Below are 27,520 nucleotides of genomic sequence, written 5' to 3' on the forward strand. Positions count from 1 at the left end.
TTTTCTGTTAAATTTATATCCACCCTTCCACACAACAGAGATATCAGTTGCCTCATAGTCCAAGTGGCGGTATGGTAGAAAGAGCCACAACCTTCTCAGTGCCTCATGACTTGCCTGCTCCACTCCTACCTGTGCCATCACCTTTTGGGTTGGACCAGTGCCAGCACTAGAAACCCCTTACATGCTGAGTAAAAGTAACTCGGGAGACAAAGAAATTCAGATTGGGAGTGGGGGGAAAGGAAGATATTCCTCTTTGAGAGGAAAGGGCCAGATTATGCGTTGAAAAAAACATTAGAAATTCAGAGAGAAGGTTAATATTTGTTACTATTTATTAATAACAGTAAATCAGACTGTGGAAAAAGGAAAGCGCTAAGAAGCACAAGAGGAAGTAAAAGGACTAGGGAGAAGGGATAAAAGAAATGCGGATTTTGGGTGGTGACAAATGGTACAAGCTGAGCGTTGAATGATATAATGAGACAAGAAATTACAGGATCCGGTTCCAATAGTTGGAAGAGGAAAATATAAAATAAGAAGCTCTGGATCACCAAATTCTGCCTAAAACCACAATGCCTCCTGAGCAAGCATTGGCAAATAATGTAACAATTTAACTTGCCCTCCCTCTGCCACCATTTTATGCATGGCTCTGCCTCTGTACCACCATTTTCCAACTGGTGGGCCTCAGTAATTTTCAGCTATCTCAAGTGGGCTCAGGCAGTAGAAAGTTTGTGAACCCCTGCCTTAGAGTACAGTATGTGTGCTAAAGTCAATATTCTAAGATGGCGGGTGCGTTCAGTATTCATGCCTGTTAGGTAAGTACCATTAAGCCCCATAGAAACAGAGAATGTTAACTCTGAATTCTGATTTTCCCTAGGGATTCATGCTGATACTTAACTGAAAATATTAAACTACTGTAATTCAATTATATTTTAAAACCTCTTCAGATTAGGTGTATTTGAGGGGAAAATACCTTTGGTACTTGCTGTGTTTTGAGGCTTCCTTGGAAGAAAACCAAATTCACTCTGAATCTTGTCACAGAATGTAAACCTCTAGAGAGTGTCAACATTTAGCTCGCTTCTCTCTTATTTTTTGTATGAGAGCGGAAAAGAGCATGAAAGGCACTAATGAGGTAGAAGCCTAATATTTTCATTTTGCTCATGTGGGTGAATGCAAAAGCCTAGCCCATTAAAAGAAAGCTAGCAAATGTAAATGATTGCACTTAGATTTGGGGAATGGATAAACTAAAAAACTTGTGCATGCAATTTTTTGCTATTACAGTGTTTGCAGTGGTACAACCAAGTAGTATAGATTTTATAGGTGCTTTGGTTTAGTTATATCTATTCTTCCAGTTGCTTTTCATCAGGGTTGAGGGTGAGCTGAGTATTAGGCATTAACCAACCAGTCCAATAAAATTAGGAGTCTGTCTAAAAAACAAGCTTAGATTAAGCAGCCAGGACAGTCTGCAGCTTTATTAGCCCAGGTGGCCCTCTCTTGGCTTCTTATCATATAACCTCTACTGAACTGGTCATTGCAACTCCACTCTTTGGCTGTTGTGAAGCTGCAATGAAACGAAGGCAAGCCAGCATCTGTTTCTGTAGCAAGTTGTCACAATGGCACAGCTGAAACTAGTGCTTTTTTCTGGGGGGGGGCACATACCCCTAAACATTTTGTGAATCTTTGTACTTTTGTCTATTTACTGTGTTTATTTTCCCTGATTTGAACTATAAAATGGTGATTTTCTTGAGTCAAAATGAGAGTACCCCTAAACTTTTTTTTTTTAGATAAAAAACACACTGGCTGAAACTATGAGTGAGTGAGTGAGTGAGTGAGTGAGTGAGTGAGTGAGTGAGTCCTAGGGTCTCTAGTTTGAAACCCATGGCATTGTACAGTCTTTGTTCTAGAGTTCTCATTGATTATACTTCAATTACAAAACAACAATATTTTTAGTACAAGTTATTCACTTCTCATTTAATGAACAATATGCTATTTTTAAACACACATTAACACTGTCAATTTTAATTTTTTTTCTCCCCTGCTAGTGCATGTGTTCAACATGGTGCAGTGCCTTTGCAGCACCCTGTTGCCTTCAGTATGCAATTAAATTAAGTTGTCAACCTGTTTTTAATTATTAGTCTGTCTCTCACTTTATTAAGCTAAATTAGAAGTGCATTTGTCTTGTTGGCGTGGGAAGGCCTTGTGTTTTCAGTAGGTTTAACTTGCAAACAGTGTTGCTTTAATAAAGTTATTTATTATCCCACCCCTATACTTTTCCCTGTATTGTCGGCTTGGTCACTCTTTGCTTCCCCCCTCCCCTGCTATTGTCTCACTACATATACCCTGACTGAAAAATATCCACACCAGGACGTTTCATTCTGTCTTAAAGTGGTCCTAGAATTTTCTAGGGATGCAATTCAGAATTTTCTTCCAATTAATTAGAAATATCATGCTGGGCTGAGCTCTTAAATCTGAAATTGTCAGATTTGATGCCTTTGTTCTTCGACTTGGTGGGGTCATTATAGGGAGTTTCACCTTTTATCAGGAAATTTCTGGACAGCTTGGTTACCCAGAAGTTTGGGATGGTGCTTACAGTGTCTATTGCAAGTTCAGAGATAAAATATGGAATTCATGTCAGAGTTAATGTCAGAAGAAGGAATTAATATAGGAAGAGCTGGAGCTATCATTCTTTGATCAGCTTCCCCTATCGCTTTTGGTGCCTGATTGAGGTTCCATTGTTTTGCAGTTGCCAAAATGTGCCAGCTGAATGGACTTTCACAGTTGTTGTTTTTCGTGTGATGCTGATGTTCTGTTTTGTGGTTGTGTTTCCTTTTGTTTCAAAGCAACAAAGACTAGTCATGCACGACAATTGTGGTTGAGTAATTACTCAATGAGTGGAGGGGGGAGAGGCTCACTTGTAAATGAAAGCATTAAAATGTGCTGTTTAAAAGTTGGTACGCAATATTTTTTCAAATTGGTATGTGATGTACTGTTACCCTGTGGTTGCTAACGAAAATTCACAATATTTTCTAAATAACTGGAATAGATCCTCACCAAAATGGCATAAGTGATTATACATTCTGGTATGTTAAATTTTATTCCTGCATCTGTGACCGCTCTGTCAAATATAGCATCTGAAAACTCATGTTTTGTCTTAAATTCAAGATCTACCTTCATGCTTCAAAGCAGATCCCATTATTCTACCATGTCAGTCAATCACTAGTATGCTGTGTCCAAAACATTTTGTGTGAGCACATTAATACAAGGAAATTAGGTACATCAGACACAATAAAGTGTGCCTTATTTGACATACCGTATTTTTCCCTCTATAACACGCAGATTTTTTTCTCCTAAAAAGGAAGGGGAAATGTCTGTGCGTGTTATAGAGCGAATGTGTGGTCCCTGGAGCCGAAAAATCAAGCAAAAATCAAATCGCGGCGCTTCACAGAGAAGGGAAAACTGAAAAGAGGAAGCGGCTGCTTTCCTGCATTCTGCCTCAGGGTCTTACTGCCCACCCTTCTCTGTTTCGTTGCTGTGTTTGCTGAAACGGAACAAAGAGCAGGGAAAGCCCCTCCCCTCCAGGCAAGCAGAGGGGAGAGAGAGGGGGGAGGGAGGGAGGGAGGGAGGGAGGGAGGGAGGGAGGGAGGGAGAGAGAGAGCTGGCTTGGGTGGGGGAAAACTTTTGCCTTTCTTTCCTCCCTCCCGTTAAATCCCTCTCCTGCATTCTTAGCCAGCTGCTTCTCTGCACACCCCTCTCATGTCCCTTATTTGTTTTTCCTTCGCTCCCCACTTAAAATGTGGTTACAAAGCATAGATCCACATGGATCCTCAGGATCTTTGCATTGGGTCACCCCAAATTCACCATCAGATCACATAGCATGTCCATGGCTACAGCCTGCCCCCCCAAAATCACGCACCCACTGTTGCCTGGGGCTGCAATGGTGCAAAAACGTGGTTAAAAAGCATGGATCCACATGGATCCTCAGGATCTTTGCATTGGGTCACCCCAAATTCACCATCAGATCACATAGCATGTCCATGGCTACAGCCTGCACCAAAAAAATCACGCACCCACTGTTGCCTGGGGCTGCAGTGGTGCAAAAATGTGGTTACCAAGCATGGATCCACAGGGATTCTCAGGATCTTTGCATTGGGTCACCCCAAATTCACCATCAAATCACATAGCATGTCCATGGCTACAGCCTGCACCAAAAAAATCACGCACCCACTGTTGCCTGGGGCTGCAATGGTGCAAAAACGTGGTTACAAAGCATGGATCCACAGGAATTCTCAGGATTTTTGCATTGGGTCACCCCAAATTCACTATCAGATCACATGTCTGTGGCCACAGCATGAGGCCCAAAAATGATACATCCACTGTTTCATTCAGAATGTTTTTTCCCTTGTTTTCCTCCTCTAAAAACGATGTGCGTGTTATGGTCAGATGCGTGTTATAGAGCGAAAAATACGGTAGCTTCATTGGCAGAGGTCTTAGTACTGAATAACGAATTGATTCTTCAAACAAGAAAAAAACTACTTTTGATTTCTAAACTAGAGGACAATAAAAGTGAATGTGGATTGAATTTTGTAACCTGGGGGGGATATATTTGGCTGTTTTACAAATCTTTTTGCACACTCTGCCTTCTCCTTATGCACATCTTTAATGATGTACTCAATACATTTTATATAAAATGTTCACCCTTTGTTATTCATTTCAGGTCTTCCTTAGTTGATTATTGATCTTTGAACCTAGACTGGTGTAATCAGCTGCTTCTCTCACGTGTGGGAATTTTTATAATTCCACTTCCCCTTTAAGTGGCAGCACCTTCTCAAGGTGTTCCAGTGCAATGCACAAAGGCCTGCTATTTGAAAGCATTTTTCTCTCCCCCCCCCCTTGAATGAATGAGTGGGAGAAGGGTTTAGTTCTCACCTTAAATATGAAAAGTATGAAAAGTGAGCTGTATGGATAGGCACTTCCATTAGTTCCTTGAGTAACATATGGTAAGCAATGGCTAGGTTTTCTTTTGTTCCTTTTAATAATTTAAAAACCACAAGTATTGCTTGAATTCCCCTTTTGATCTTGCTAGGAAATGATTGAGCTAATAACTATTTTCTTTTAAGGGGTTGCATAGTTTGCATAGTTCGTTGCTGAATTTCTACAAGAACTCATTTTATAATTTACAGTTATAAATTATTTTCTCTTTCCAATTCCCCACCTTCCTCTTGCCTCTCATCCAAGTTGTCTGGCATTTTGAATTATTAAAATGATTTTGCATGTTAAGATATTAGTGTAAGTATTAATATTATAAGGTAAATTCCAATTATACCTAAGTAATTTTTAATGGTTGTTTCAACTTCAACAGTATACAAAAAATATACACACAGAAGATTTCTATTATTTTATATTATTATATTATTTATAGGATTATTTTTAAGAGAATGCAGAAGCAGCATTTGACTTTGCATGCTGTAACCTAGACAAAACCTAGACTTTGCATACTGTAACCTAGACCATTAATAGGTAAACTCGTGGTTGTACATTGCTGCTTTAATTGTTAGGCTTGGAGTCAAACAAAAACCTATCCAGCTGTCACATTAATAAATACAGCTTGATGATTAGATGTAAGAAGTATATACAAGAAGTAAGCCTTCTCAGACTGCTTCTATTGAGATGCTTCATTGAGACTTGGCTTTCTAATCTGATGCCTGGTTTGGGAATGTATTGTTGAAGTCCTTATTTCAGTTTGTTACTTCACCAGATGTACAACTTGTTGAACTGCTTTAGAGTGTCCAGGGCCAGCAATAGAATAAGACTCATCCTCTGAAAGCTTGGGGGCAAGGACATTACTTTCTTTTGTTTCTCTTAGTTTTCAGATCCTTCCTTATTTTATTTTATTTTAATTGGTTATTTTATATACTACCCTTTATCTGAGGATCACAGGGCAGTTTACAATATAAAAACACAAAAATAGATAACATAGGAACAAACAGGAACGATAATTCCCACATACAGTTTTTTAAAAAAAGATTGTTTAATTAGTCAGAGGCCTGGGAGAAGAGGAATGTTTTCACTTGGTGCCTCAAGATATGTAATGAAGGCGCTAGGTCAGGCTTCCTGGGGAGAACATTCCACTAAAGGGAGCCATCACATAAAAGGCCCATTCTGGTATTGCCACTCTCTGGACCTCTCATGGAGGGGGCATACAAAGAAGAGCCTGAGATGATAAACACTGGGTCTGTGTAGGTATGGTCTTGACCCATTTAAGACTTTACAGGTCAAAACTAGCACTTTGAATGGGACCTGGGAACTTTGGAAGTCAGTGCAGTTGGGAAAAGATTGGTGTTACATTCTCAAGCTGTCTTGTCTTGGTCATCAACCCACTACTGAACCATCTTCAGAGGCAGTCCCATGTATAACATATTGCAGTAATCTAACCTAGAGGTTACCAGAGGATAGATATTATACATTCCATATTACGTACCTTTTGTGTTGGTCTTTTGAGCTGCAGTTCTTGCTTCTGTTGTATGTCTATCTGATGCCTTTCAACATTTCAAACAAAAATATACGAAAATAATTCTAATAGAGTGCTGGTCAAATTCCAGCTCAGTCATGATGCTCACTTGGTGATCTTGGGCCAGTCACACTCTTTCACCCTAACCTACTCTTCAGCAGTTGTAGTGAAGAGTGAAATAAAAATATTCAAATAATCAATCAATCAATCAATCAATCCAGGAGTTTATTGGCAATTACTGAAAAAAATAATTCTGTTACCACTAGTATTCTTCTTTGGCTTCTTTGGCATGCTTTCCATGGTCACTAAATTATCATGTTTCCAGTTATCAGCTGCTGCCTCTCTGTTACTGCTTGCCTTCTAAATAGTTAGTTTCTATCTACACATTACTCTTGGTCTGTCATGATCTGGAAAGCTCACAGGAATGAAGCATCAAAATACATCTTTGCAATGGAAAGTTTCAGAAAGGAAAAGACTTGCAGTTACTACCAACATTTGTAAACTGTTTTGCTGTATCAAGAAAAATGAAGGAAGCTCTGCTGGCTCATGGCCTCAGTCATGAACTTCTAAGGTTCACCAATCTTTGTTCCACAGAGAGTCATTATATCCCAAACAATTGACAAGTCTTCTGCTTTATTCTCCATACATTATACTGCTATTGCTGCATAGACCTTTTGCACATACCTGCTTCATTAAACACGATCCCCACAATGTCAGTTAATTTATTTCTTAGATTGAATGTTTCATTAAATTCTGATAAGTCCAGAAGCCTCCCTGGACTAGAATGATTATGAAAGACTCCTACCTTAAAAAAAAAAAAAAAAATCTGCCCCCCCAATGGAAATGTAAGTGGAAAGAGCAGTGTAAAACTGGGTTCAAAGTTCTCTCTATCTTTGACAAAATAAGACAAATATAAACCTGTAGAAGGGAAACACTAACAATATAAAAGGCAAGATCAGTTTTTGTGGTGTTTGTTTGTTTTTCTTATACCTTTTTGTACTTTGAATTTTTTTGTTGTTGTTTTGTTTTAAGAAAATCTTTGTGCTTAATTAAATAGTACTGTAACAAGTGCTAACTTATTTTGGCAGCATATTTCATTGTGGTGATTGAGCTAGATAAGGACCCATGTGATGAAAAAAATATATATGTTGTATTTCAGCAGTTAACCTAGACTTTTAGGGATAGTATTTCTGATGAATTGCATTAGAGAGTGAAAATCCAAAATAATGCAGAAGACAAAATAGTGTAAGGCAAAGCAGAGCACTCTGTATGTGTTATTAGTTCCTCACAGGTTGTATAACTGGAACAAAAGCAAAAGTTCAAAAGATACCGTGTTTAATGCAGCACCAGCACAGTAGGTAATCTGATCATACTTTGGGGATCAAATCAGTACTGGCTTTGACAATGGTGCCTTCTTTATTGATTTTGCACAATACCTAAACTTGAAACCTCCTTTATGTAGGCAAATCCATTGGGACTTGAAGAGAACTCCTGATGTGCATACAGACTACCTAGAAACAGGAGTATGTTCCAGTTTTTCAGTTGCCAGGCATACTCTGTTTTGCCTTGCTTCCCCTTCTCAACTAATCAATATATACTGAAGTGAAAGTGGACCTGCTCTTTCTCCATCCCCAAATGCTTCAGACAGGTTGTGTTTCTTTTGGTGTATGAGGAGGAGGAATTTTCCCTTATACCTTACATATTTATCTGCTCATGTATTTGGTACTTTATTTATATCAATAATACCATTCATTTAAAAAAAAAAATCTTGAAAATATGCCCAGAGAAGGGGTGGTAGTAGAAGTGTTTTACTGATTGACAGCATGGCAAATGTAACTGTGCTATGCACAGCCAATTTCCTACTGGGCCAGGGTAACAGAACTTTTTCTTAAATCGCATGTGGCAACCATATGCCCATGTCTTTGTGTAAGTATGAATGATCCTTGCATTTCACCTCTTTATTGTTCAAATTGTCTCCCCATGCCTCACTAAAGAACTACCATTACAATGTTGGCACGTTTTAGGTGTTTAAGGAATTATTTATTCAAAACTCAATGATAATAAAGTTACAGTAACACAATATCTGATATTAGGAGTTCAGTTTTGTCATCTGATATAATTTCAAGCTTGGTGTAATCAGCATGGTTATAAAAAATTGGGATCCTAATGATTGTTCCTCTATTTTGAAAAGCAAAATAAAATTTTAGCTGGTAAAAATGTGTGAAATACATGCAAGTGACAGATTCCTGAAAAGTTAGGGTTGGAAGTTATGTCCTGGACTTAAACCCCCTTCCGGGATAAAAACACTAATTAGATCCAGTGGTGTGTTCTGCTAGCCAGTTCCCTAGAGTCTACCATTTAGGGTGCTGTCCTGTACATTTTCAGCTGTTTGAACAATAGTGTTTCTTCCATGTCTCTTGGAAATCAGTTTCATGGTTTAATTGGTGTATGCATTTCCTCAGAAAAAAAGTGCATCTATAATTTGTAAAGTTCATAATTAGTTCAAATATTTGCTAGTCTGTTGCTGGAAGCTTGTAAAAATGCAAATAGATACAGTATGGTAATTATGTTTTAAAGCATTTATTTTTGAAATGTGTTAAATAAGTTGAAAAAGCAATTATTGTTGTAGTTAGACTGCTTGATTTGAGATTCAGGGGTCCACAAATCAGCCAACACAAAAATGTGTACATCTGCAAATTCATTTATATTTTTTCCTATTGTCATTCTTTTCCTGTTAGTGAAAGTGTCGTCCGTCCCCGCCCCCCCCCCCCCCGATTTTGACAGTACTGGTGTGATTTAGACATAACCCCAAACCATGAAAAGAACTTACATGCCCCCTTTTCCCATCCTGTACATCGATTAATTACTAATGCTAGGGGGAATTTGAAGCAGTCCACATTTAAAGGCAAATCTATAAAATTTTCACTTTCCAAAACAACATGAAAACTGAAACACAGTCATCCTTCAAACTTACCAAATCAGGTATACAACCCCCCTCCCCCCCCCAAAAAAAATAGAGAACAGTGTGTATAAAAATAAATACATTAGTTCATACAGAAATACATCATATTAGGGGAAATTGCTTTCAAAGATGTGTCCATTAGTCCAAACTGCATGGAAAATGTGTTTATTAGGAGAAATTTCAGAAAAACTAAAATACTGAAGAATTTTCATGAGGATAAAAATAATCACAAATTGCTTATGAAATGAATGAATGAACAAGAATTGGCAGATCCTTTAATCCCTACTAACTGCTTTCATGAAATAATTTTTTGCATTGCATCTGAACTGTCAAAACATGGGTTTGTAGTTACCTTCTAAACAGTAATGCAAATCAGGGAGAAGAGGGATGGGCAGGAGTACATCAATACGAGACTTATTTCCATGCTTCAAAACTGTGACCTGATGATTAGTTTAAAATTACATATGCTCTGTTCTGGACTCTTTGTATGTTAATAATATGTAGCTCAACATTATCAGCCATTATCTCGGCATATGATATAAGCAGACCTTGCTGGTCATCTTGTCTGCACTCTGTAATATTCTTCTCCAACTAGTATTCAGAGGATCTTCTAGCCATTGCAGAATGTATTTATACATTCTCACAGGGATTCCCAGTTCAGCCACAGAAAAACATTTTATTACTTAGTATTGACCCTAGCAACCTTTCAGGAAGTACCCAGGACTAGAGTGCTCATGTACTGGCAACACAGATAATCTGAGGGAGGATGATGTTTTCCACCCTGCCTTCTCATTCTCTCTGTAGGCTATTTGTGCAGCCGGAATGCATAAGAGTCTAGTAAATTACTTGTCTAGGCAAATAGATGAGGCTTATGACCTTTCCTGGATTCCAGACACTTGCAAGGATGAATTGCTCCTTAAACAATCACCTGTTTAAAAGCTAGTTATGAATTATTTGTGCTTCTATGACTTGATAAAGAGAAAATTATGGTATGACAGGAATTCTTAACCTGTCTTTCATCATCACCAGGGGTGTGTCTTGCCATTCACCGTGACTGAAGTATTTTCTTCCTCTTTCTGTTTGTGCATATATATATGCACACTTTGAAACATACTTCTAAATCCAACTTGTAGTCAACAAGCATAGATATGTTCCTGGATGATAATACAAATCTTTTCTCTGGTTATCAAAGCCCAATACTCATGCTTCAGACTTTGCAATCTGACGATGTGGGCAAGAGATTTGGAGCTGTGAGACCATCTTGATTCTTGGCTTCCTAACTACACAGAGCAAGCCACATGTGACTGACTATATGGGTTCAATGTGTGGTTGACTCATCACTGTAGGAGAAGCGGGAGGTGCCATAAGGAAACAGTAATGTGTCTGCTCACAAAGAAGCCCACATTTGACTCAGAGGACTACAGTAGCTACTGCCCGGTCACTAATGTTCCATTCTTGGGATGATTAAGAAGGTGGTAATTAGTTTATCAACTCCAGTTACTCTTGGATGAAATGGATTATCTAGTTTCCTTTCAGTCAGCTATGGGGACATTGGGAGTAGGCGGAATAATATTCTGACATGGACTCAAGGCTGCTTACAGATAAAATTTGTTGTTGTTGTTTAGTCGTTTAGTCGTGTCCGATTCTTTGGACCAGAGCACGCCAGGCACTCCTGTCTTCCACTGCCTCCCGCAGTTTGGTCAAACTCATGCTGGTAACTTCGAGAACACTATCCAACCATCTCATCCTCTGTCGTCCCCTTCTCCTTGTGCCCTCCATCTTTCCCAACATCAGGGTCTTTTCCAGGGAGTCTTCTCTTCTCATGAGGTGGCCAAAGTATTGGAGCCTCAGCTTCAGGATCTGTCCTTCCAGTGAGCACTCAGGGCTGATTTCCTTCAGAATGGATAGGTTTGTTCTTCTTGCAGTCCATGGGACTCTCAAGAGTCTCCTCCAGCACCATAATTCAAAAGCATCAATTCTTCGGTGATCAGCCTTCTTTATGGTCCAGCTCTCACTTCCATACATCACTACTGGGAAAACCATGGCTTTAACTATACGGACCTTTGTTGGCAAGGTGATGTCTCTACTTTTTAAGATGCTGTCTAGGTTTGTCATTGCTTTTCTCCCAAGAAGCAGGTGTCTTTTAATTTCGTGGCTGCTGTCACAATCTGCAGTGATCATGGAGCCCAAGAAAGTAAAATGTCTCACTGCCTCCATTTCTTCCCCTTCTATTTGCCAGGAGGTGATGGGACCAGTGGCCATGATCTTCGTTTTTTTGATGTTGAGCTTCAGACCATATTTTGCGCTCTCCTCTTTCACCCTCAATAAAAAGTTCTTTAATTCCTCCTCACTTTCTGCCATCAAGGTTGTGTCATCTGCATATCTGAGGTTGTTGATATTTCTTCTGGCAATCTTAATTCCGGCTAGGGATTCATCCAGCCCAGCCTTTTGCATGATGAATTCTGCATATAAGTTAAATGAGCAGGGAGACAATATACACCCTTGTCGTACTCCTTTCCCAATTTTGAACCAATCAGTTGTTCCATATCCAGTTCTAACTGTAGCTTCTTGTTCCACGTAGAGATTTCTCAGGAGACAGATAAAATAGGGACAGCTAAAAACAGGGGGAAACCCATTATTAAGAAAACCAATTAAAGATTTATATATAAACAATATATAAATATAAAAGAGCTATTAAAACATAGTTATAATTAGAGTAAAAACAGCACCAGCCATTTCATTAAAAGCAACCAGTTCCCAAAAACCTGTTGAAATAAGAAGCTCTTCAACTACCTTGGACCTATGCCATATAGGGCTTTATAGCTCATAACCAGCTGTTGTAACAAGGGAGTCAAATGCTCCCTATAACCAGCCCCGCTCCACAATCCAGCTGCAGCTCTTTGAACCAGTTGAAGTTTCTGAGCACTTTTTAAAGGAAGCACCATGTAGAGCATTAAGTATAAATGAAACAAATAATGTTTTTCTTCATCTTACTTGTTTTGCCTGGAACTGCATAATACTGCATACTAAGACATGTAGTTACTATTGATAAAACCATTTATATTTTCAACACCTTTTCTAAATAATTTATGGTACTGAGGTTGGCTTTCTCACTGCAGTAGAACTATTAACTTACATTTTTAGGGAGCTTCTGCTGTGACCCCCATATCTCTTTCCCATGGCTTTTATTTGCTCGTTTTGATATTTGAAGTCAGGCTTAATTTATTTTTGATCTATATATGTTTCACTCACATGACACAGAAGTATTCCTCAGTCCTACTCTAGTGCACTTGACAACATGATTAATCAAGACTTGCATAAAATTTACAAGTGGACTCTTTTTGGACACTGCTGATTATATTATTTTTGTGGGATCACTTCGTGTGGTAGATGAAAGTTCTGGATGCTTTATACTTGCTTTTGAAATAAATAACAGATGCTCCTTGAACATGTTTCAGCCATATTGGTCATGCAAAATGGGCAATTTAATAACAGAAGCTCTTACTGATTACAATTGTGATTGTGGAAAGCTTTGTCAATAGCACTGTTTCTTCTTCACCAAAATACAATTATTCAGTCTTTGTCCTTTTGCCTTTGTTAATACACAACTTGCAAGATTATGTCCTCTAAGATATGAAAGTTGTTCATTTTGACAATAATCTGTCAAATTTGAAATAAGTCATTATTGGGGTGAAAGTGGGGAGGAGGGAAACAGCATTCAGTTTCCCTAAATGCAGCATGGGTTTTTAAGGTCACTAACAAGACAGCAATTCAGATAACACATTTGTTTACAAGCAAATGTGTTCTTGTCTGCTCTAGTAGCCCGCTTAATTCCTGCCAGTATGCTAGAATTCCACCCATGAAGTGGTTATTTGTTGTTGTTTTCATTTGTACACAAGCATGACTTTGTGAGCACACATAGACACACACTCTTAGAAGATGTAATCAAAACAATGTTATATTGTATGACTGAAACAATCTTATATTGCTTCCCAGCTCAGCCCCTTCCACTACCCTTTCCTTACTCTGCCCCTTCCCACCCTGTGCTGAATTTTTGATCAGAAGCTTCCTGGATCAGAAAATTGTACACTTATGCTCTCTGAGGCTCCACTGATAATACAATATAAATTAGTAATGATGGTGTGATGATGATTATGATAACAGTACCAAATACTTTTGTAAATGAATTTCATAATCACTGATCACCTACCCTGCTACTAGCTTAGGCACTACTGGAACAGAAACTTTTAAAGTCATGTAGTCTTTCATCATAACTTTTGTGTTCTTAGATTCTATTTGTCCCTTGTTAGTTTGTTTGTTTTGTAATTCAAGCCCCTTTCATATTCATATTGACAGTTTAGGTATCATAAGTATATCTCACAAATGTAATATTTACATTCTTGTACAGTCATTGTGTTTTGAGAAATACTGTGTAGGTTACATGGCACAATAACATTTTAAATATTTTCTATGAAACTGTGCGGGCTAGAGTAATACTTCTGTTATGAAATGAAAGCTGAAAGGCCTTGTGTGTTTGTCTCTGCCTCCTCATCACTTTCAGGAATTTAGGAAATAGGTTTTGCTTCACTGATGACATCTCCGTTTGCCTCCTTGTGTGTTAACTTTGTCAAGGTATTCTACCAGTGAAGCAAAGTATCAGTGACATTAGCAAGCACTTTCTGCATTGCTCTCTCTCTATGTCCAGAGTAGATCATAGAATCTATTCCAGATTCTAGAGTGTATTCATTCATGACTGTAGACCAGCCTCATTGCCAACCTACCTCACTCCCAGTTTCTTAAAATAATGCAGGAACAGTCCATGATCTACTAGTGTTATACATGTGACTAACTTTAAAGATTTATTGGTTCTTTGTTTAGAATATGGTCTCTGTACCACTAACTGAAACCAATTATGGTGAACAAAGCTTACCTGCACTTAAAGCCAATTCCAGTTAGTAGCGAAGAGGCCATTTCTCTAACCTAACCCCCAGTATATAAGGAACTAACAAGGTCACCTATAATCACTTACAGATAAAGGGGAGAGGGAAAGATACTCAAATATGATTTAATAAAACTTTGAGCATCAGTAGTTTGTATTATCTCAATGTTTTAAAAAATGTGTGCAGGAAAGAAGCTCATATAGGTACAGGCCTATACAGTATATTACAGAGCAAGAAGAAAAATATTTGAGCTCTTCTGCAGTTCTCTCTAAATCATTTATATAACCAACTATATGCATTACTAAGATAGAATCTCTTTTGAACCTTAGTTGCTGTTTAATCTACAAATTAGATTTAAAGGAATGAAATATTAGCATTTCTATCAATAAATTTGAATAGAAATGGATTAATTTGAACTAATGGCAGAATAAAATGGTGACATTCTCACATTAAACATGATGATTTGGTATATTATATTATATATTCTCACTTATTTCATGAAGAGTAGAACTTTTATGAGCAGTAATTCAGAAAAATGGGAGCACGTTTTAATGGAATTATCCTCACAGCTTTCAAGGATTTTATTTCTGACACTGCTTTTCTTTCCTACACCCAGAATTGGTTTCTGAGTTATCATATTTTCCCTCAGTTTCAGCTCAGAGTCTTAAAAGCAACCTTGATTCCATGGAACATCAGATACAGCGTTTGGAAAATGATATTAAGAAGTTCCCTAAAACAGAAGATCCGCATGATAAATTTGTTGAGAAGATGATAATATCCTTTCCGTATTAATACCAGTATTTGTTAGCTAGTGAAATATGCAAATTACATTATATTCTTAATTTTTATGAATCTTTTGCATAAAAAGCTTTGCATGAAAAAACTACACAAAATGCATTTCCTCCCATTTTGTGTCGTTGGGGGATGACTAGTAGTAAGTTAAGACATCACACCAAACTATTGTGCATTAGGTAGTGTGTAAATATGAGGCTTGTGAGCAGAGCCTATATCAATCTTACCTTCTCTGATAAGGGAAGATTCTGGGTGTGCTCGAATTGCATGTGTTGTAGGTTTCTCATAATAATGTTCTGTGGATTGGTATTGCAGAAAGCAGGTTTTTAATGTGGTTCATTTGACACAGATGGAATCTACACACATATAAAAAAACACTGAAATGTTTTTTTTAAAAAAAGTTTTGAAAAATATATTGAATTCACCATAGCTCACCATCGCCATCTAGTGACACATTTGTATAGTGCATTTTACAACAACACACTTAAAATGTTTTATTTGCAGCTGTATAGCTGAGTCCACAGTCTTCCATCTGTTTTGCTTTTGGTTTATTTTATGTTCCTCTTACTGGTCAGATATGCAATATTTCAATAATGCACTTGGGAAGAAGTACAGCTGTGTAGCAGCAGTCTGTCTGACAGCACTGAAAGTGACAACTTGCTTTGATTACTTTGTTGCGGTCCAAGGTAGAGTCACCTGATTGGGACTTCTGCTCCACCTTCCTAGTTTTGAAACAAAAGAAATAAGGTAAGAAATTCTTACTATTTAAGTGATGCTACTTTTATACTATTATAATTTAACCTATGTCCAATGGCAATTGAAAACTTGGAAACACAGCTAATAAAATAGTTTTACTTCATTGCACTTCTTCACACCTCTAGCCTGAAAGGTAGATGCCAAGTATAGGTCATTGCATTTTTTTTAAAAAAAGTTGTCTTAGTTTTATTGTTGCCTATAAGCATTAATTATACCATAACACTGAAACAAATTTGACAGGATAGAAACAATATTTGTGTGATGTCACATTTTAATGTATAGTTTAGTTTGCTGCTTACTACCATTAATAACAGGCTCTTGTTTTGTTGCCTTATGGATTCTTCATAGACTGAAGAAATACTTGAAAAAGATTTTTAATGCAAACAACTTTATATATCTGCATGCGCTGCAGTTATTATTGTTGAATTTTGGGGAGTCTAGGCCAGACATGTGGTGGTTGCCCCTTGAGTGTATCTTTAAAACACAAAGGAGGCAAAATACACTGAAATATTCATCATTTTTGAGTGAAATCCCTGCTGTTCTCACCAGCCTTCTGTACATTCCACAGGAGTTAGGGGAGGGAGTTGGTGGCATCATCATCACCATTATCTATCTATCTATCTATCTATCTATCTATCTATCTATCTATCATCTATCTATCTATCTATCTATCTATCATCTATCTATTTTTCCCTGACAGGGACTGAAGGTTGCTTACCGATAAAGAATGGCATATAACATAGATAAAACCATAATTAAAAAACAAACACTAATAGAATTAAAAACATACAATCACAATATAAACAGCACACCAGCCTTCTGGACAAACTGTTCCAGCAAGTTTATGTAAATGTTAAAATAGTATGGGGAAAATAACAGAACCCTGAGGGACCCAGCAGGCCGATGACCAAGTTATTGAAGAGGACTACACCAGCACCACCTTCTGGATTCACTGCTCTAGGAAGGAATAGAGCCACTGTAAAATAGTGCCTCCAAGTCCCATCCCACTAAGGCAGCACAGAAAGATACCATGATGGTTGGTATTAAAAGCCTCCAAGAAGTCCAGCAGAACCAACAGGGACACGCTCCTGCTTTCCACTTCCTGGTGCAAACCAGCCAACAAGGCAGCCAAAGCTGTCTCTGTCTCATAACCAGTCTTGAAACGAGATTGAAATGGATATAGATAATCTACATCCTCCAAAAACTCCTAGAGCTGGGATGCTACCAAACACTCCAGGACCTGGCCCAAAAATGGGATATTGGAAACTGGCCAATAATTGCCCAGTATGGTGGGATTCAGGGAGGGCTTTTTCAATGGAGGTCTTATGTGTTGGGGCCGGAGGAAGAGACTGTTACATTGAGGGTTTTTTGCGGGATATGCCTGGGAAGAAGGGAGTGGGGAAGAGGGGGGGGGGGCATCATGGTCGTTCAGAGTAGGGGGAGGTATGGTGGGACAGGCCAGGTGAGAGACACATAGCACAGGCAGATAGTGATTGTGCCATGTGCCATGTGCCAGCCCCTCCTCCAAACTGGGGAAATGCTGTTGTTATATCAGCCAGCCCTCTGGTATGTGGCTGCTGCTGTTGAATACAAGGTCAGTTCCTCATTCATGACCTGATTGTGGATGACGGGGCCAATCTGGTCTGTATCACTGAGACCTGGATGACTGAGCAAGGTGGAGTTGGTCTTGCCCAACTGTGCCCACCTGGGTACTCAGTGAAGCTTCAGGGCTGACCTGAGAGTCAGGGAGGGGGAGTAGTGTATAGACATTCCATCTCTCTCTCCAGGCTCTCTGTCCACTTCGTGGGGTATCTAGAGTGTGTGTTCCTAGCGTTGGGCAATTGGGACAAATTACAGATTCTGCTGGTTTACTGCCTGCCTCACTGTCCAGCAGTCTCCCTGCTTAAGCTGACAGAGCTGGTCTGAGAGGCAGTGTTGGGGACTCTCAGACTACTACTTCTGGGGGATTTCAACATCCATGGTGAGGTGACTGGCTCTAGGGTGGCTCAAGAGTTCATGGATGCCATTATAATCATGGGGCTTTCCCAACAGGTCGCAGGCCATGTGCAGGTGGCAGGTCACACACTATACGATCCTTTCTCAACTGGGCAGGAAGAGGGTGATCTGAAGGTGGGGGATATTGTTGACATCATTCCCTTGTCATGGTCAGATCACTTCCTATTGAGATTGAGGCTTTCAGCACCTTTTCCCTTCTGCATAGGTTAGGAATGATGAGTATGGAAGATGCTTGTGACAGTAGGAGTTCCTGGTCTGGTTCATTGAGATCTAGAATAATCTCCCTCAGAGAGTCTCAGAACTCCCTCGGCCAATAAAGCAAGATAAGCGCCGCAACCCCAGAGTCGGTCACGACTGGACCTAATGGTCAGGGGTCCCTTTACCTTTAAGGACCAGCTTGAATGGAAACAGTTTTAGAAAATGGATCTGCCCCGCTTCTCATTTGCTGTTGCTTGATGGAATGGAATGAATAGTCATCCCTACTGATTTTTGTAATTCACATATCTTTTGAAACCAGGGAGCTGTCTTGTGGCAATGCATGATCCAGAAACAGTAACATTTGAGGTGCTGTATATTCTTAAACAGGATTTGTTGAAATGCAGTGATACTGGCATTCATTTGAGGAAGTTAGCTATGTGAAGCCTGCATGGCCACCTTTGGTTCTTCCTGGAGGTATTGGGAAAAGAAGTGTTCTTAGGTTTAATTCTCACTGAGGAATTATACCTTTGTCTGGATGACACCACCACTTCATGCTGCCGGTAGGGGTTCTCCTGATAAAATAAAATATCCACACACATAGAAAATGAGCTTTCTTAATATTTTTTTGTTCTTGTTCTTTTGTTTATGTAGGAGCATTTAATCATATGTATGAGCCCTCACCTGCAAAATGCAGTAGGACAGCCTAAACCAGGGACAGCCTATATTGTTTTACTGCCTGAGGTGAAAGTGTTAGGTGCGCCCCCACCTACTCCCGGCAAAGCTTTGCTTACTGGTGTTGTACAGTGGCGGCAGCTTCTGGTAAGATCTCACAAGAGTTTCATAAGATCTTGCTTGAAGTCACCACAACTGTGTGACCCTGGCAGCAGCGCTTCCCTGCAGGGTTCCGTCACTCAAGGTGGATGCTTCATAGGTAGTCCAGCCCTGGCCCTGACCTCTCTGACAGTTTGGCCTCAGGCACCTCTGTGAAAAGGTTTTATTAGAATCTGTTAGAATCTGTTGTTAACAGGGGTTATGCAGAAATGTAGCCAGTAACTACCGCTGTGTTACTTGATTCTTGTTTTAGATTAGGGATCGGAAGGCAAAAGAAAATGGTTACTAGGATGTCATGTTTCACTTCAGTGATTCTTTGTTGACATGTGGACCACCTCACAATTTTCCTCTTTAACTGCATAAAACTGTTCTTGGGATGGACTGTGCAGGTATGCTTCTGTTCTGTGAATGGAAGCTCAATTAGGTTTGCCACCAGGATTTTGGCAATTTCTTCCTGCTTTTCTGCTTGAACAAACTCTTCCTTTAATAAGGCTTCTGCTAAAATCATCCTGGAAACATTCAACACTGAGAAGCCTAGCTTTGATAATTTAGAAAAAGAAAAGCAATTTCAGAGCCTTGTGAACTTGGCTTTGACTTCTTATATTGTTTCTCTCTTTCTGCAGGTAATTAAGGCATTTTAAAATGAAAGTCCTCTGCATTCTATATCAGCAAGTTACAGATGGCTGGTTATTCTTCATTATTGTCACCAAAGTGTAACTGTTTGTCCACATGGGATAGGAATTACATTAAATTGTGAGGGCTTTTTTATTCTGTGCTTCTCTTAAAGAAAAAAGCAAAATATTTTCAAAGAACTTAATATTAGGATTTCACAGAGCCTAATAACTGATCTTTAAATACATAAATAATATAATGATTAAATTAATTCACTAGTTGGAACCATGTGTTGCTTTTATATTTCTGTACAAATTGTGATCTACCAGTAAAGTCATTATATATGACTTGTAGCTCATTTCTCTGCAATATTCTATTACTTAAAGAAAGGCTGCGTTGTAACTTACCAGTTGCACTATGAGAGTCAGAGATCTTTTTGTGATAATTGCATAATTTTGTAATTACCAATAATAAAACTTGAGACATGAATGCTACACATTTCAACAGGAAGCCAGCACTGTTAAATAAAACTGTACCATTTAGTTTTTATTGCACTAAATTAACTGTCCCCCTCAGTCCTTTAGTTTGTGAGATAATATACTTTTGGATAAGAACATTAATATCCGATGGGAAAACCAAACAATTGAAATCCAACATAGATTTGTAACTATTGCTATATTTCTAAGGGGAGAGGATATTTCAGATAATTGAAAAGGGCAACAGATATTTCGCTTCATGCTATACTCTTATCTCCACAGTGGGAAAGCAAGTAGAAAAGCTGCACTTCTCCCATTTGTGGGCATAGTACTCAGACTCTCAGTACAATTATTTCCAAAAGTATTATTCCAGAATACCCAAACATATATCAAGTTACAAAGTGTGTAAATTAGCTGTAGAGTTCATGGCTAGATGTAGGCTAAGACTTTCCCCAAACACTGGACATGCCCCTTGAGATCTCCTTTTGAAGAGCTGGGTGGGCACATTCATTTCAATGGGTCTGATTCCCGAACCATGGGACTGAGCAAGCAAGTGAGTAGACTGGGTCTGTTAACACCAGAACAACTGGCGTCACATCCTTGGAGACAGAGGTGGGGTTGACACTGTCTGTTCACTGTTGAATGTAGTCTGTGGTACATCTGTGGGGTTGAGGAGGAATGCTTCACTGGTAGGAGGTGAAACTGGGGCCAATTTGAGCAGCTCTTCCTTGAAGCTTGAGATGCCCAGTGAAGCAGGTTTTCCCCCCAACAAGGTACTCAGACCCTCCCCAGAGATGACCTTACAAGATTGGTCCTACAAGATTGGTGGGCCCCTCCCCATGATCGTTCCATACTGTCATCATATTCCTCCTCCTCTGACCAGTCCCACCAAGACATCTCAGTGGGGCTTTTGACATCAAACATAGTTAGATAAACCCAGGCATAGTCAAACTTGGCACTCCAGATGTTTTGGGACTACAGATCCCATCTTCCCTGGCCACTGGTCCTGTTAGCTAGGGTTGATGGGAGTTGTAGTCCCAAAACAAGTCCCAAGACATGTAGTGAGTGAAGTTGGGAAATAAAACTGAAATGATGTCATCTTCAAACCCCAAACAACACTGTAAGGCTCCTGTTCCAAGAAGCCTGTAGCCCTGAACAGGATATAGAGGGTGATATTTAGGTGCCCAGATATCAGGGTGATAGAGCATCATAATGGGAAGTAGTGTTAATAAGCCATTCTATTGTCAATTAATCAAGATTCTTAAAAGTGATTGTCATATTTACAATAACTTGGACCCAGCATCAAATTTCAAACAAAAAACAACTCCTAATCTAATGTATCATGAAACCGTTAGCAGAAAACTAGATATGCTTAGGTATTTGAGGGTGTCTAAAACAGTTGTCTGGATCCAAGTACAAGAACTTGAGTAATCAGATACATTCTTAAATAATTCTCTGAGGTAGACTTTATTGATTGATATACTTTAAAGTGAAGATTTATTTCCTCCAGTTGAAGGAATCTTCCTCCAATGAAATGGGGGCAGGAATATTTGGGTCCAACTCATTATACATCATATACGATTGATGTATTTCCTTGTAGCAGACATTGAAGTATTCATCCCAAACCCTTTTAAGTGTTAAGAAATACATCTATAGAAAAACCATCAAGCCCTCTCCTTATTTACTATGACATTTTAGCAGAGAAGACTATCTTGGCTTTTTTATCCCTTTCACTCACTTCTGGGAAGGCTGTAGTGTAGAATATGTTCAGATTTTAATGTTGGTTATAAGGCAGCAATGTAATCCTCATTTCATTTAGACTTGACTGCAAAGGGAAATGTGCTGTGCAGGAATAGCATCTCAACATACTTTAAGTGAATTATTTCTCCATAATGAGCTTTGAGGAAATCCCAGGTGTTGATAGCTGATGGGGTGTTAATGTCATTAACATTCTGTCAGTATTCCTTGTCAGTGTGTTAATGATGCCCTGCTGATCTGATACACTGAGTCCTCTTCCTGGAGTAAAACTTTCTCTACCAGTCAGTTAGGATTAGGAAACTCTCCAGCATGCCCCTTGGTAGGTAGATTTGTGTTTTTCTCTCCACTATAGCTGATGAATAAAAAAGAAGAAGAATCCTTCAGGAAGAAAAATACCACAGATTCATTGCATAAGTCTCCACAAACATTTCTTATAGCTATTCTTGCTTGTTAAAATGTGTTGCTCAATCTCTTGTGATGCACCCTGATTCAAAGGAGTATATGTAACCCTTGAAATATAGCATGGAATCTTGCCATTCTGTTTTTTTATAGGGGAGAGTGGATTCCCTCTCATTTCTGTTCTTGGACTGGGGTGGGGAGGGGGCTGTGTTATATATTTATTACCTGCCAACATATTCTTCCTTACATCAAAGTCCCAGGGCAGCTTACAAAAATAACACACTTAAAATAAGTACAATTTACATTAAAATTTTATATATATATATATATATATATATATATATATATATATATATATATATGTGTTATATTAAAAAATTATATATTTTTAAATTAAGGGTGTGTGGCACTAGCAGCCCGATTAAATGTTTTGGCCCCTAAACAACCTAGTTGGATATTTGCCTCTATATAAAAACAAAGCAAAAAACAATATACTGTTTAGGACATGCTTCTGTGCACAAGGAGAGGTAATTATGCCATTCTCATTTCTCAGAGAATATAGAAGTATGCTTTATTTAATTAGGGTGTGGTAGGCTATTTATTCCCAGTGGGAGATTACTGACTGATTTGAGAGTGTTGTTTGACTTGATTTGAGTGGTGTTTGAGTTAGATGTGCTACTAGATTCTGGAATTAACTGAGGCCAGATGCAACCTCCTGATTATGGCAGGCATTTACTGGGATTCTCACAGACTTACACAATAATGGCTTTCCTTGTCCTTCACAATTATATTCTCTTTGCTCAGAGCAAAGCCAAATTATATATTTAGCCTCAGGGCATGTGCAGAATTCCATCTGAACCAAGCTTATTTCTTTTCTTTCTTTCACGTAATGATGATGAGAATAAGACCAGCAAAATACCTTTTCTCCTTGTAGGGTAAATCATTAGCACACTTACTTATGGCTGGATGAACAGGAATATATTAGGAAATATATAAAAATATGTTATGACAAATACTAATATGGCAGCATTTGGCTCAGTGTATTACATGGCTGTATAATTTTATGTATTTTTTTCCTGGTATAATTGTGAAGCTGAGAAGGTAGACACTGTAAACAAAAAGTTACATTTTACTCTCCTATGGTTATTTTAATGTGGTTTCTTAGTGGGGGACACTGTTAGGGACAATGCTAGGGGAAAGACAGCAACATGGGAAGCATTTAAAGTAGTGCTATTTTTAGGTAAGCTTGAGGAATTTTGTATTCAATGCCTGTGTGAACAGAAGGCAGCTTTTTCAGTAATCTCCTTCCCATTTCCCCTGAAATTCCCTGCGCTCTTCTGCCACCCAAAAGTCTTTCCAGAAGGTGAGGGACCAACAGAATCCTTTGGGTTGTATCATACAGGATGATTTGTGGCACTCAACTAATATAAGGATATTTTCTCAGTTTGAGGCAGTTTTCCTCTTCCCCATAGGAAAACAGCCCACAGTGTTAAGTAAGTCTGCTGACCCCTGCAAAGGATTTGGGTTTCTTGGGGTGGGGAGACTTGCAGAGGGATGTTGATGTACAAAATATTGTGACTGTGATGCACATAATTGTCTGAATGGGGGTGTTGTTTCATTTCTTGCTTAGGAATCTTTTGTGATGTGTAGCAAACTGGCTCTAAGAGCAATATGACTTTCCAAAGTAATTTATACTTATAGCCGTAGGAGGGGTCCCACATTTGATTGGAAGCAGGCACTGTACATGCACAGTGTACCATAGGCACAATTAAAATGACTCTTCATTCATAGCATCCTGCTGTGAATATTTGCATGTGAGCAAACAGTTGCTGAGATAAGAAAGGTGGTCAAGTATAGTAATATAATTTTTTTTACAGTTAATAGCCAATATATGTATGGGGAAGTAGGAGCAAGAGGAGGGGCACTACCTTTAACAAAAATATTACTGGTTACCATTTTTGGAACTCACTGTAATTAATAGAGAAAGAAACATGTTTCTGATAAAATCTGAGTAGAAGTCTAATAGCAAAACTAAGTATATTTGCATTCTTAACAGTTCCATGACAGTGAAATTAAACATACATTTAGGTAGGATTTAACAACATTGTGTAGAGATCTTAGCTGACATTAGATTCTTCCAGAGCTTATTGCCCCTTGTTTATTTGCCTTCGTCCCCTGGTGAAACTGGAAACATTATAATTGTGTAGTTAAATTAAGAGACACAAGATTTGCCAGCTATGATTAAGGATATCATGCAGGAGGGAATATCATATCCACCCACATCTGAGCTGTGCCTTTTTATCAAGTACACTTTCAGTGAGTCATAGGAATTCTCTACTTACTTGTCCTACATTTTATTAAATGACTAGAAAGTCTTTAGTTTTACAAAACTATTTCTAGTTGTATTGTAATTGTGGGTGCATTTTTTTGAATGAATAAAGTCCCGAACACCTTGCGTGTCAAACATTTTGGCTCCCGAATGCTGCAAATTCGGAAGTGAGTGTTCCGGTTTGCAAACGTTCTTTGGAACCCGAACATCCGATTGGGCTTACATGGCTTCCGAACATTTTAGAAGTCAAACGGACTTCCAGAACGGATTCTGTTTGACTTCCAAGGTACCACTGTATTTGTGTACACATAATATGTGCACGTACCACACAAAAATACTCTCCAGTAATGTATAGTTGATTACATTTCTTGAAACCGTTTTGATCAACTAAAAGATGGGCAGCAACTTCTTTTATATTCTAACACAAATGATTCTATAAACTGAAGAAAAGGCTAAGGAGAGTTGGATGGTGCCTTCTATTTCTCCTTCTAGCAACTCCTGGTGCCAAGCAAATCACTCTGCCTTTCTTTGGACCATAACAGTGAGGTCGAGGAGGGGGCATGTTGTCTGAGCAGCCTAGGACTTCCATACACACTTACCAGGCTTGTGCCCCAGAGAAATCACTTAGGTGCTGCTAATGCAGCAAAAACCACACAGGAGACAGCTTTGATTCTCCAGTGGTTTAACTTCACCCCCAGAGGTGCACTCCATTGTCTCTTGAGACAGATGGATGCCAACAGGGTTTTGGTTGGATTGTGACCACCATAGTATGTGGTCCAGTGAGCTGCTTTATACTTGCCTGTAGTAGAAGTTTTCCTAATAAATACCAACTTCTATCTGTACCCTCCTCACTATGCTGTACCACAGACTGCTTTGAATAAAGCCCCACTAGATTGGAGGATATTGTGTTTTTTCCTAAATTGCCATTTGTCTCGTCTCAGCTAAACGTGCACTTGATCCAGCCTATCCTTGTTCCACATCTCATTCCTCAGGTGTTGTCTTCCCACATAAACTTAATCTATTTGGCATAAGTTACCTCAAAGCACCTCAAGCACAGTAGCAGCTATTGCACTCTGTTCTGTAAAAGCACACACATAGTCTCCATAACAGCAGAAGTATGAGTAAGTTGGAATGAATTTCTTATTTGATCTTCCTTTCACGCATCTTAGTTTGGAAGATACAGTGGAGAAGAGAGTAGATATAGTTGCATTATTTGCAAAGATTACAAACAGATATGCAGCTTTGAAATGATGAGATGTGCATGACTGTTAATTACATATGTAGTTCTATCAATTAGTTTATAATCTGTTCATTATGCTGAGTCTATTGGTCTAGCTAGGTTGAGTATTGCTCACAATAATTGGTAGCAGCTTTCCAGGGTTTCTATAGAGACTCTTCCCTTGTATTACCTGAAGATGTAGGGATTGAACCTGAGACTTTATTCATGCAAAACAGATGCTTTACCACTGAGTTATGGCTCTTCTTAAAAATTCTAGTTTGGAATATAATACAGGAACCAGGGTTAAGAGAGCAAAACACACATACTCTACTTCTCTATGATTTGATCTTTATATCTATTGTTAAACTTGTTTTACATGAACCCAGGCATCCTCTTTGTAACAAAGTGAGTTATAGAAGCATAAGAACAACATATGAGAGAGAGAGAGAGAGAGAGAGAGAGAGAGAGAGAGAAAGAGAGAGATTGAATGTTGGGGAGAGTCGGAATGAGGAAGACCGCTAGAAGAGAATGCTTGAAAGGGAAGCAAGGGAAAAGGACTGGTACTCTAGATACCTGGAGGAAAGGGGGTTGAGTATGTAGAAACACTGTTTCCCATTCTTTATTAAATAACTGCATAATTTTTTTGAATAAATATAATCAACAACAGGTTTGAATACCTGATGTATTCTGGTCTGAGTGGATTCTAATATAACATATATCATTGCACATTTTTGCCATGTACTGCAGCAGCAATTCTCCAGCCATAGACTAAACCCTATTTTAACTGCAAATAGAGGTGCATTATCAATCAAATGGCTGGTGGGTTGCATTTAGATTTGTGGTCTCAATCTACAGCCACTATGACTTCCTAGCTAACTATGAATAAAAGCAGTAATATTATCATGTAGCACTTGTTAATGTGGATGGTCAAAATAAGTGGAGTCTTTAATTTGTTTTTATTATAAAGTGAAATTGGGGGAACCTAAAAGAAAGGTAATGAATAGCAATATATTATTACCCTGACATGTTTAGTGGGGGTACTTCTGGGATCCATGTTGGAACCAACTTTATTTAAGTCCTTTATATGAGATCTGCAGAAAAAGCTAGAGAGAACTTTAATTAAATTTGCAGATAATGCAAACAGTAGGGTGGATAGAGCAATAATAGGAAGCCTAGGGAGAGCTGAAAAATGGACAGGGAATAATAAAATATCTAAATATCTAAAATTTGCCCTTTCAATCCCCAGAGCAAACACGCTGTTCACATAAATGTAATGAAGGAATACTTAAATGTGAGATGGTGACAAATACCATACAAATTTACACGTGTGAAATGGCAGCTGAAACATCTTTGAAAGTCATTCAGGATGTGGATTTCTAAAATAACCAGGAATGATTGTATTCTTACTCTATATTTTATCCTTTGTTCTTCTAGAAAGTATTGGTAACTTGAACTAATGCGTAAATTAAGTTGGATTTCTAAGATGCAAAAGGTTGCATGGAAATCTTACATTCGTCAGATTAAATTATTTGCTGTCCTAAGAGACATATCTTGATTTTCAAAGTATTAAAACGGCTTAAATGTGTCTACTATAAAATACATTATGTGTGCTTTAACATGTCTAAAGAAAGATTATCATACCCTGTACTTTCATTTACAAGTTCCTTTTTATTGTTTCAAATAATATGCTGATATATCATATATATGCACTTCAGACCAACATTGTGCAT

General features: G+C 38.5%; 1 protein-coding gene across 7 annotated transcripts in view; it reads left to right on the plus strand.

Moving 5' to 3' along the window:
* Window positions 1-27,520, plus strand: part of DIAPH2 (diaphanous related formin 2) — a 358,462-nt gene that overhangs the window by 162,803 nt on the left and 168,139 nt on the right. For all 7 annotated transcript variants that reach the window (XM_081847906.1, XM_081847907.1, XM_081847908.1 and 4 more), the window contains one exon: window positions 15,054-15,178. In XM_081847906.1, the coding sequence (XP_081704032.1) occupies window positions 15,054-15,178 (125 nt within the window). The remainder of the gene's footprint in view (window positions 1-15,053; window positions 15,179-27,520) is intronic.

The sequence above is a fragment of the Podarcis erhardii genome, assembly GCF_964252035.2.
Source record: "Podarcis erhardii genome assembly, chromosome: Z".
In the NCBI taxonomy this organism is placed as follows: domain Eukaryota; kingdom Metazoa; phylum Chordata; class Lepidosauria; order Squamata; family Lacertidae; genus Podarcis; species Podarcis erhardii.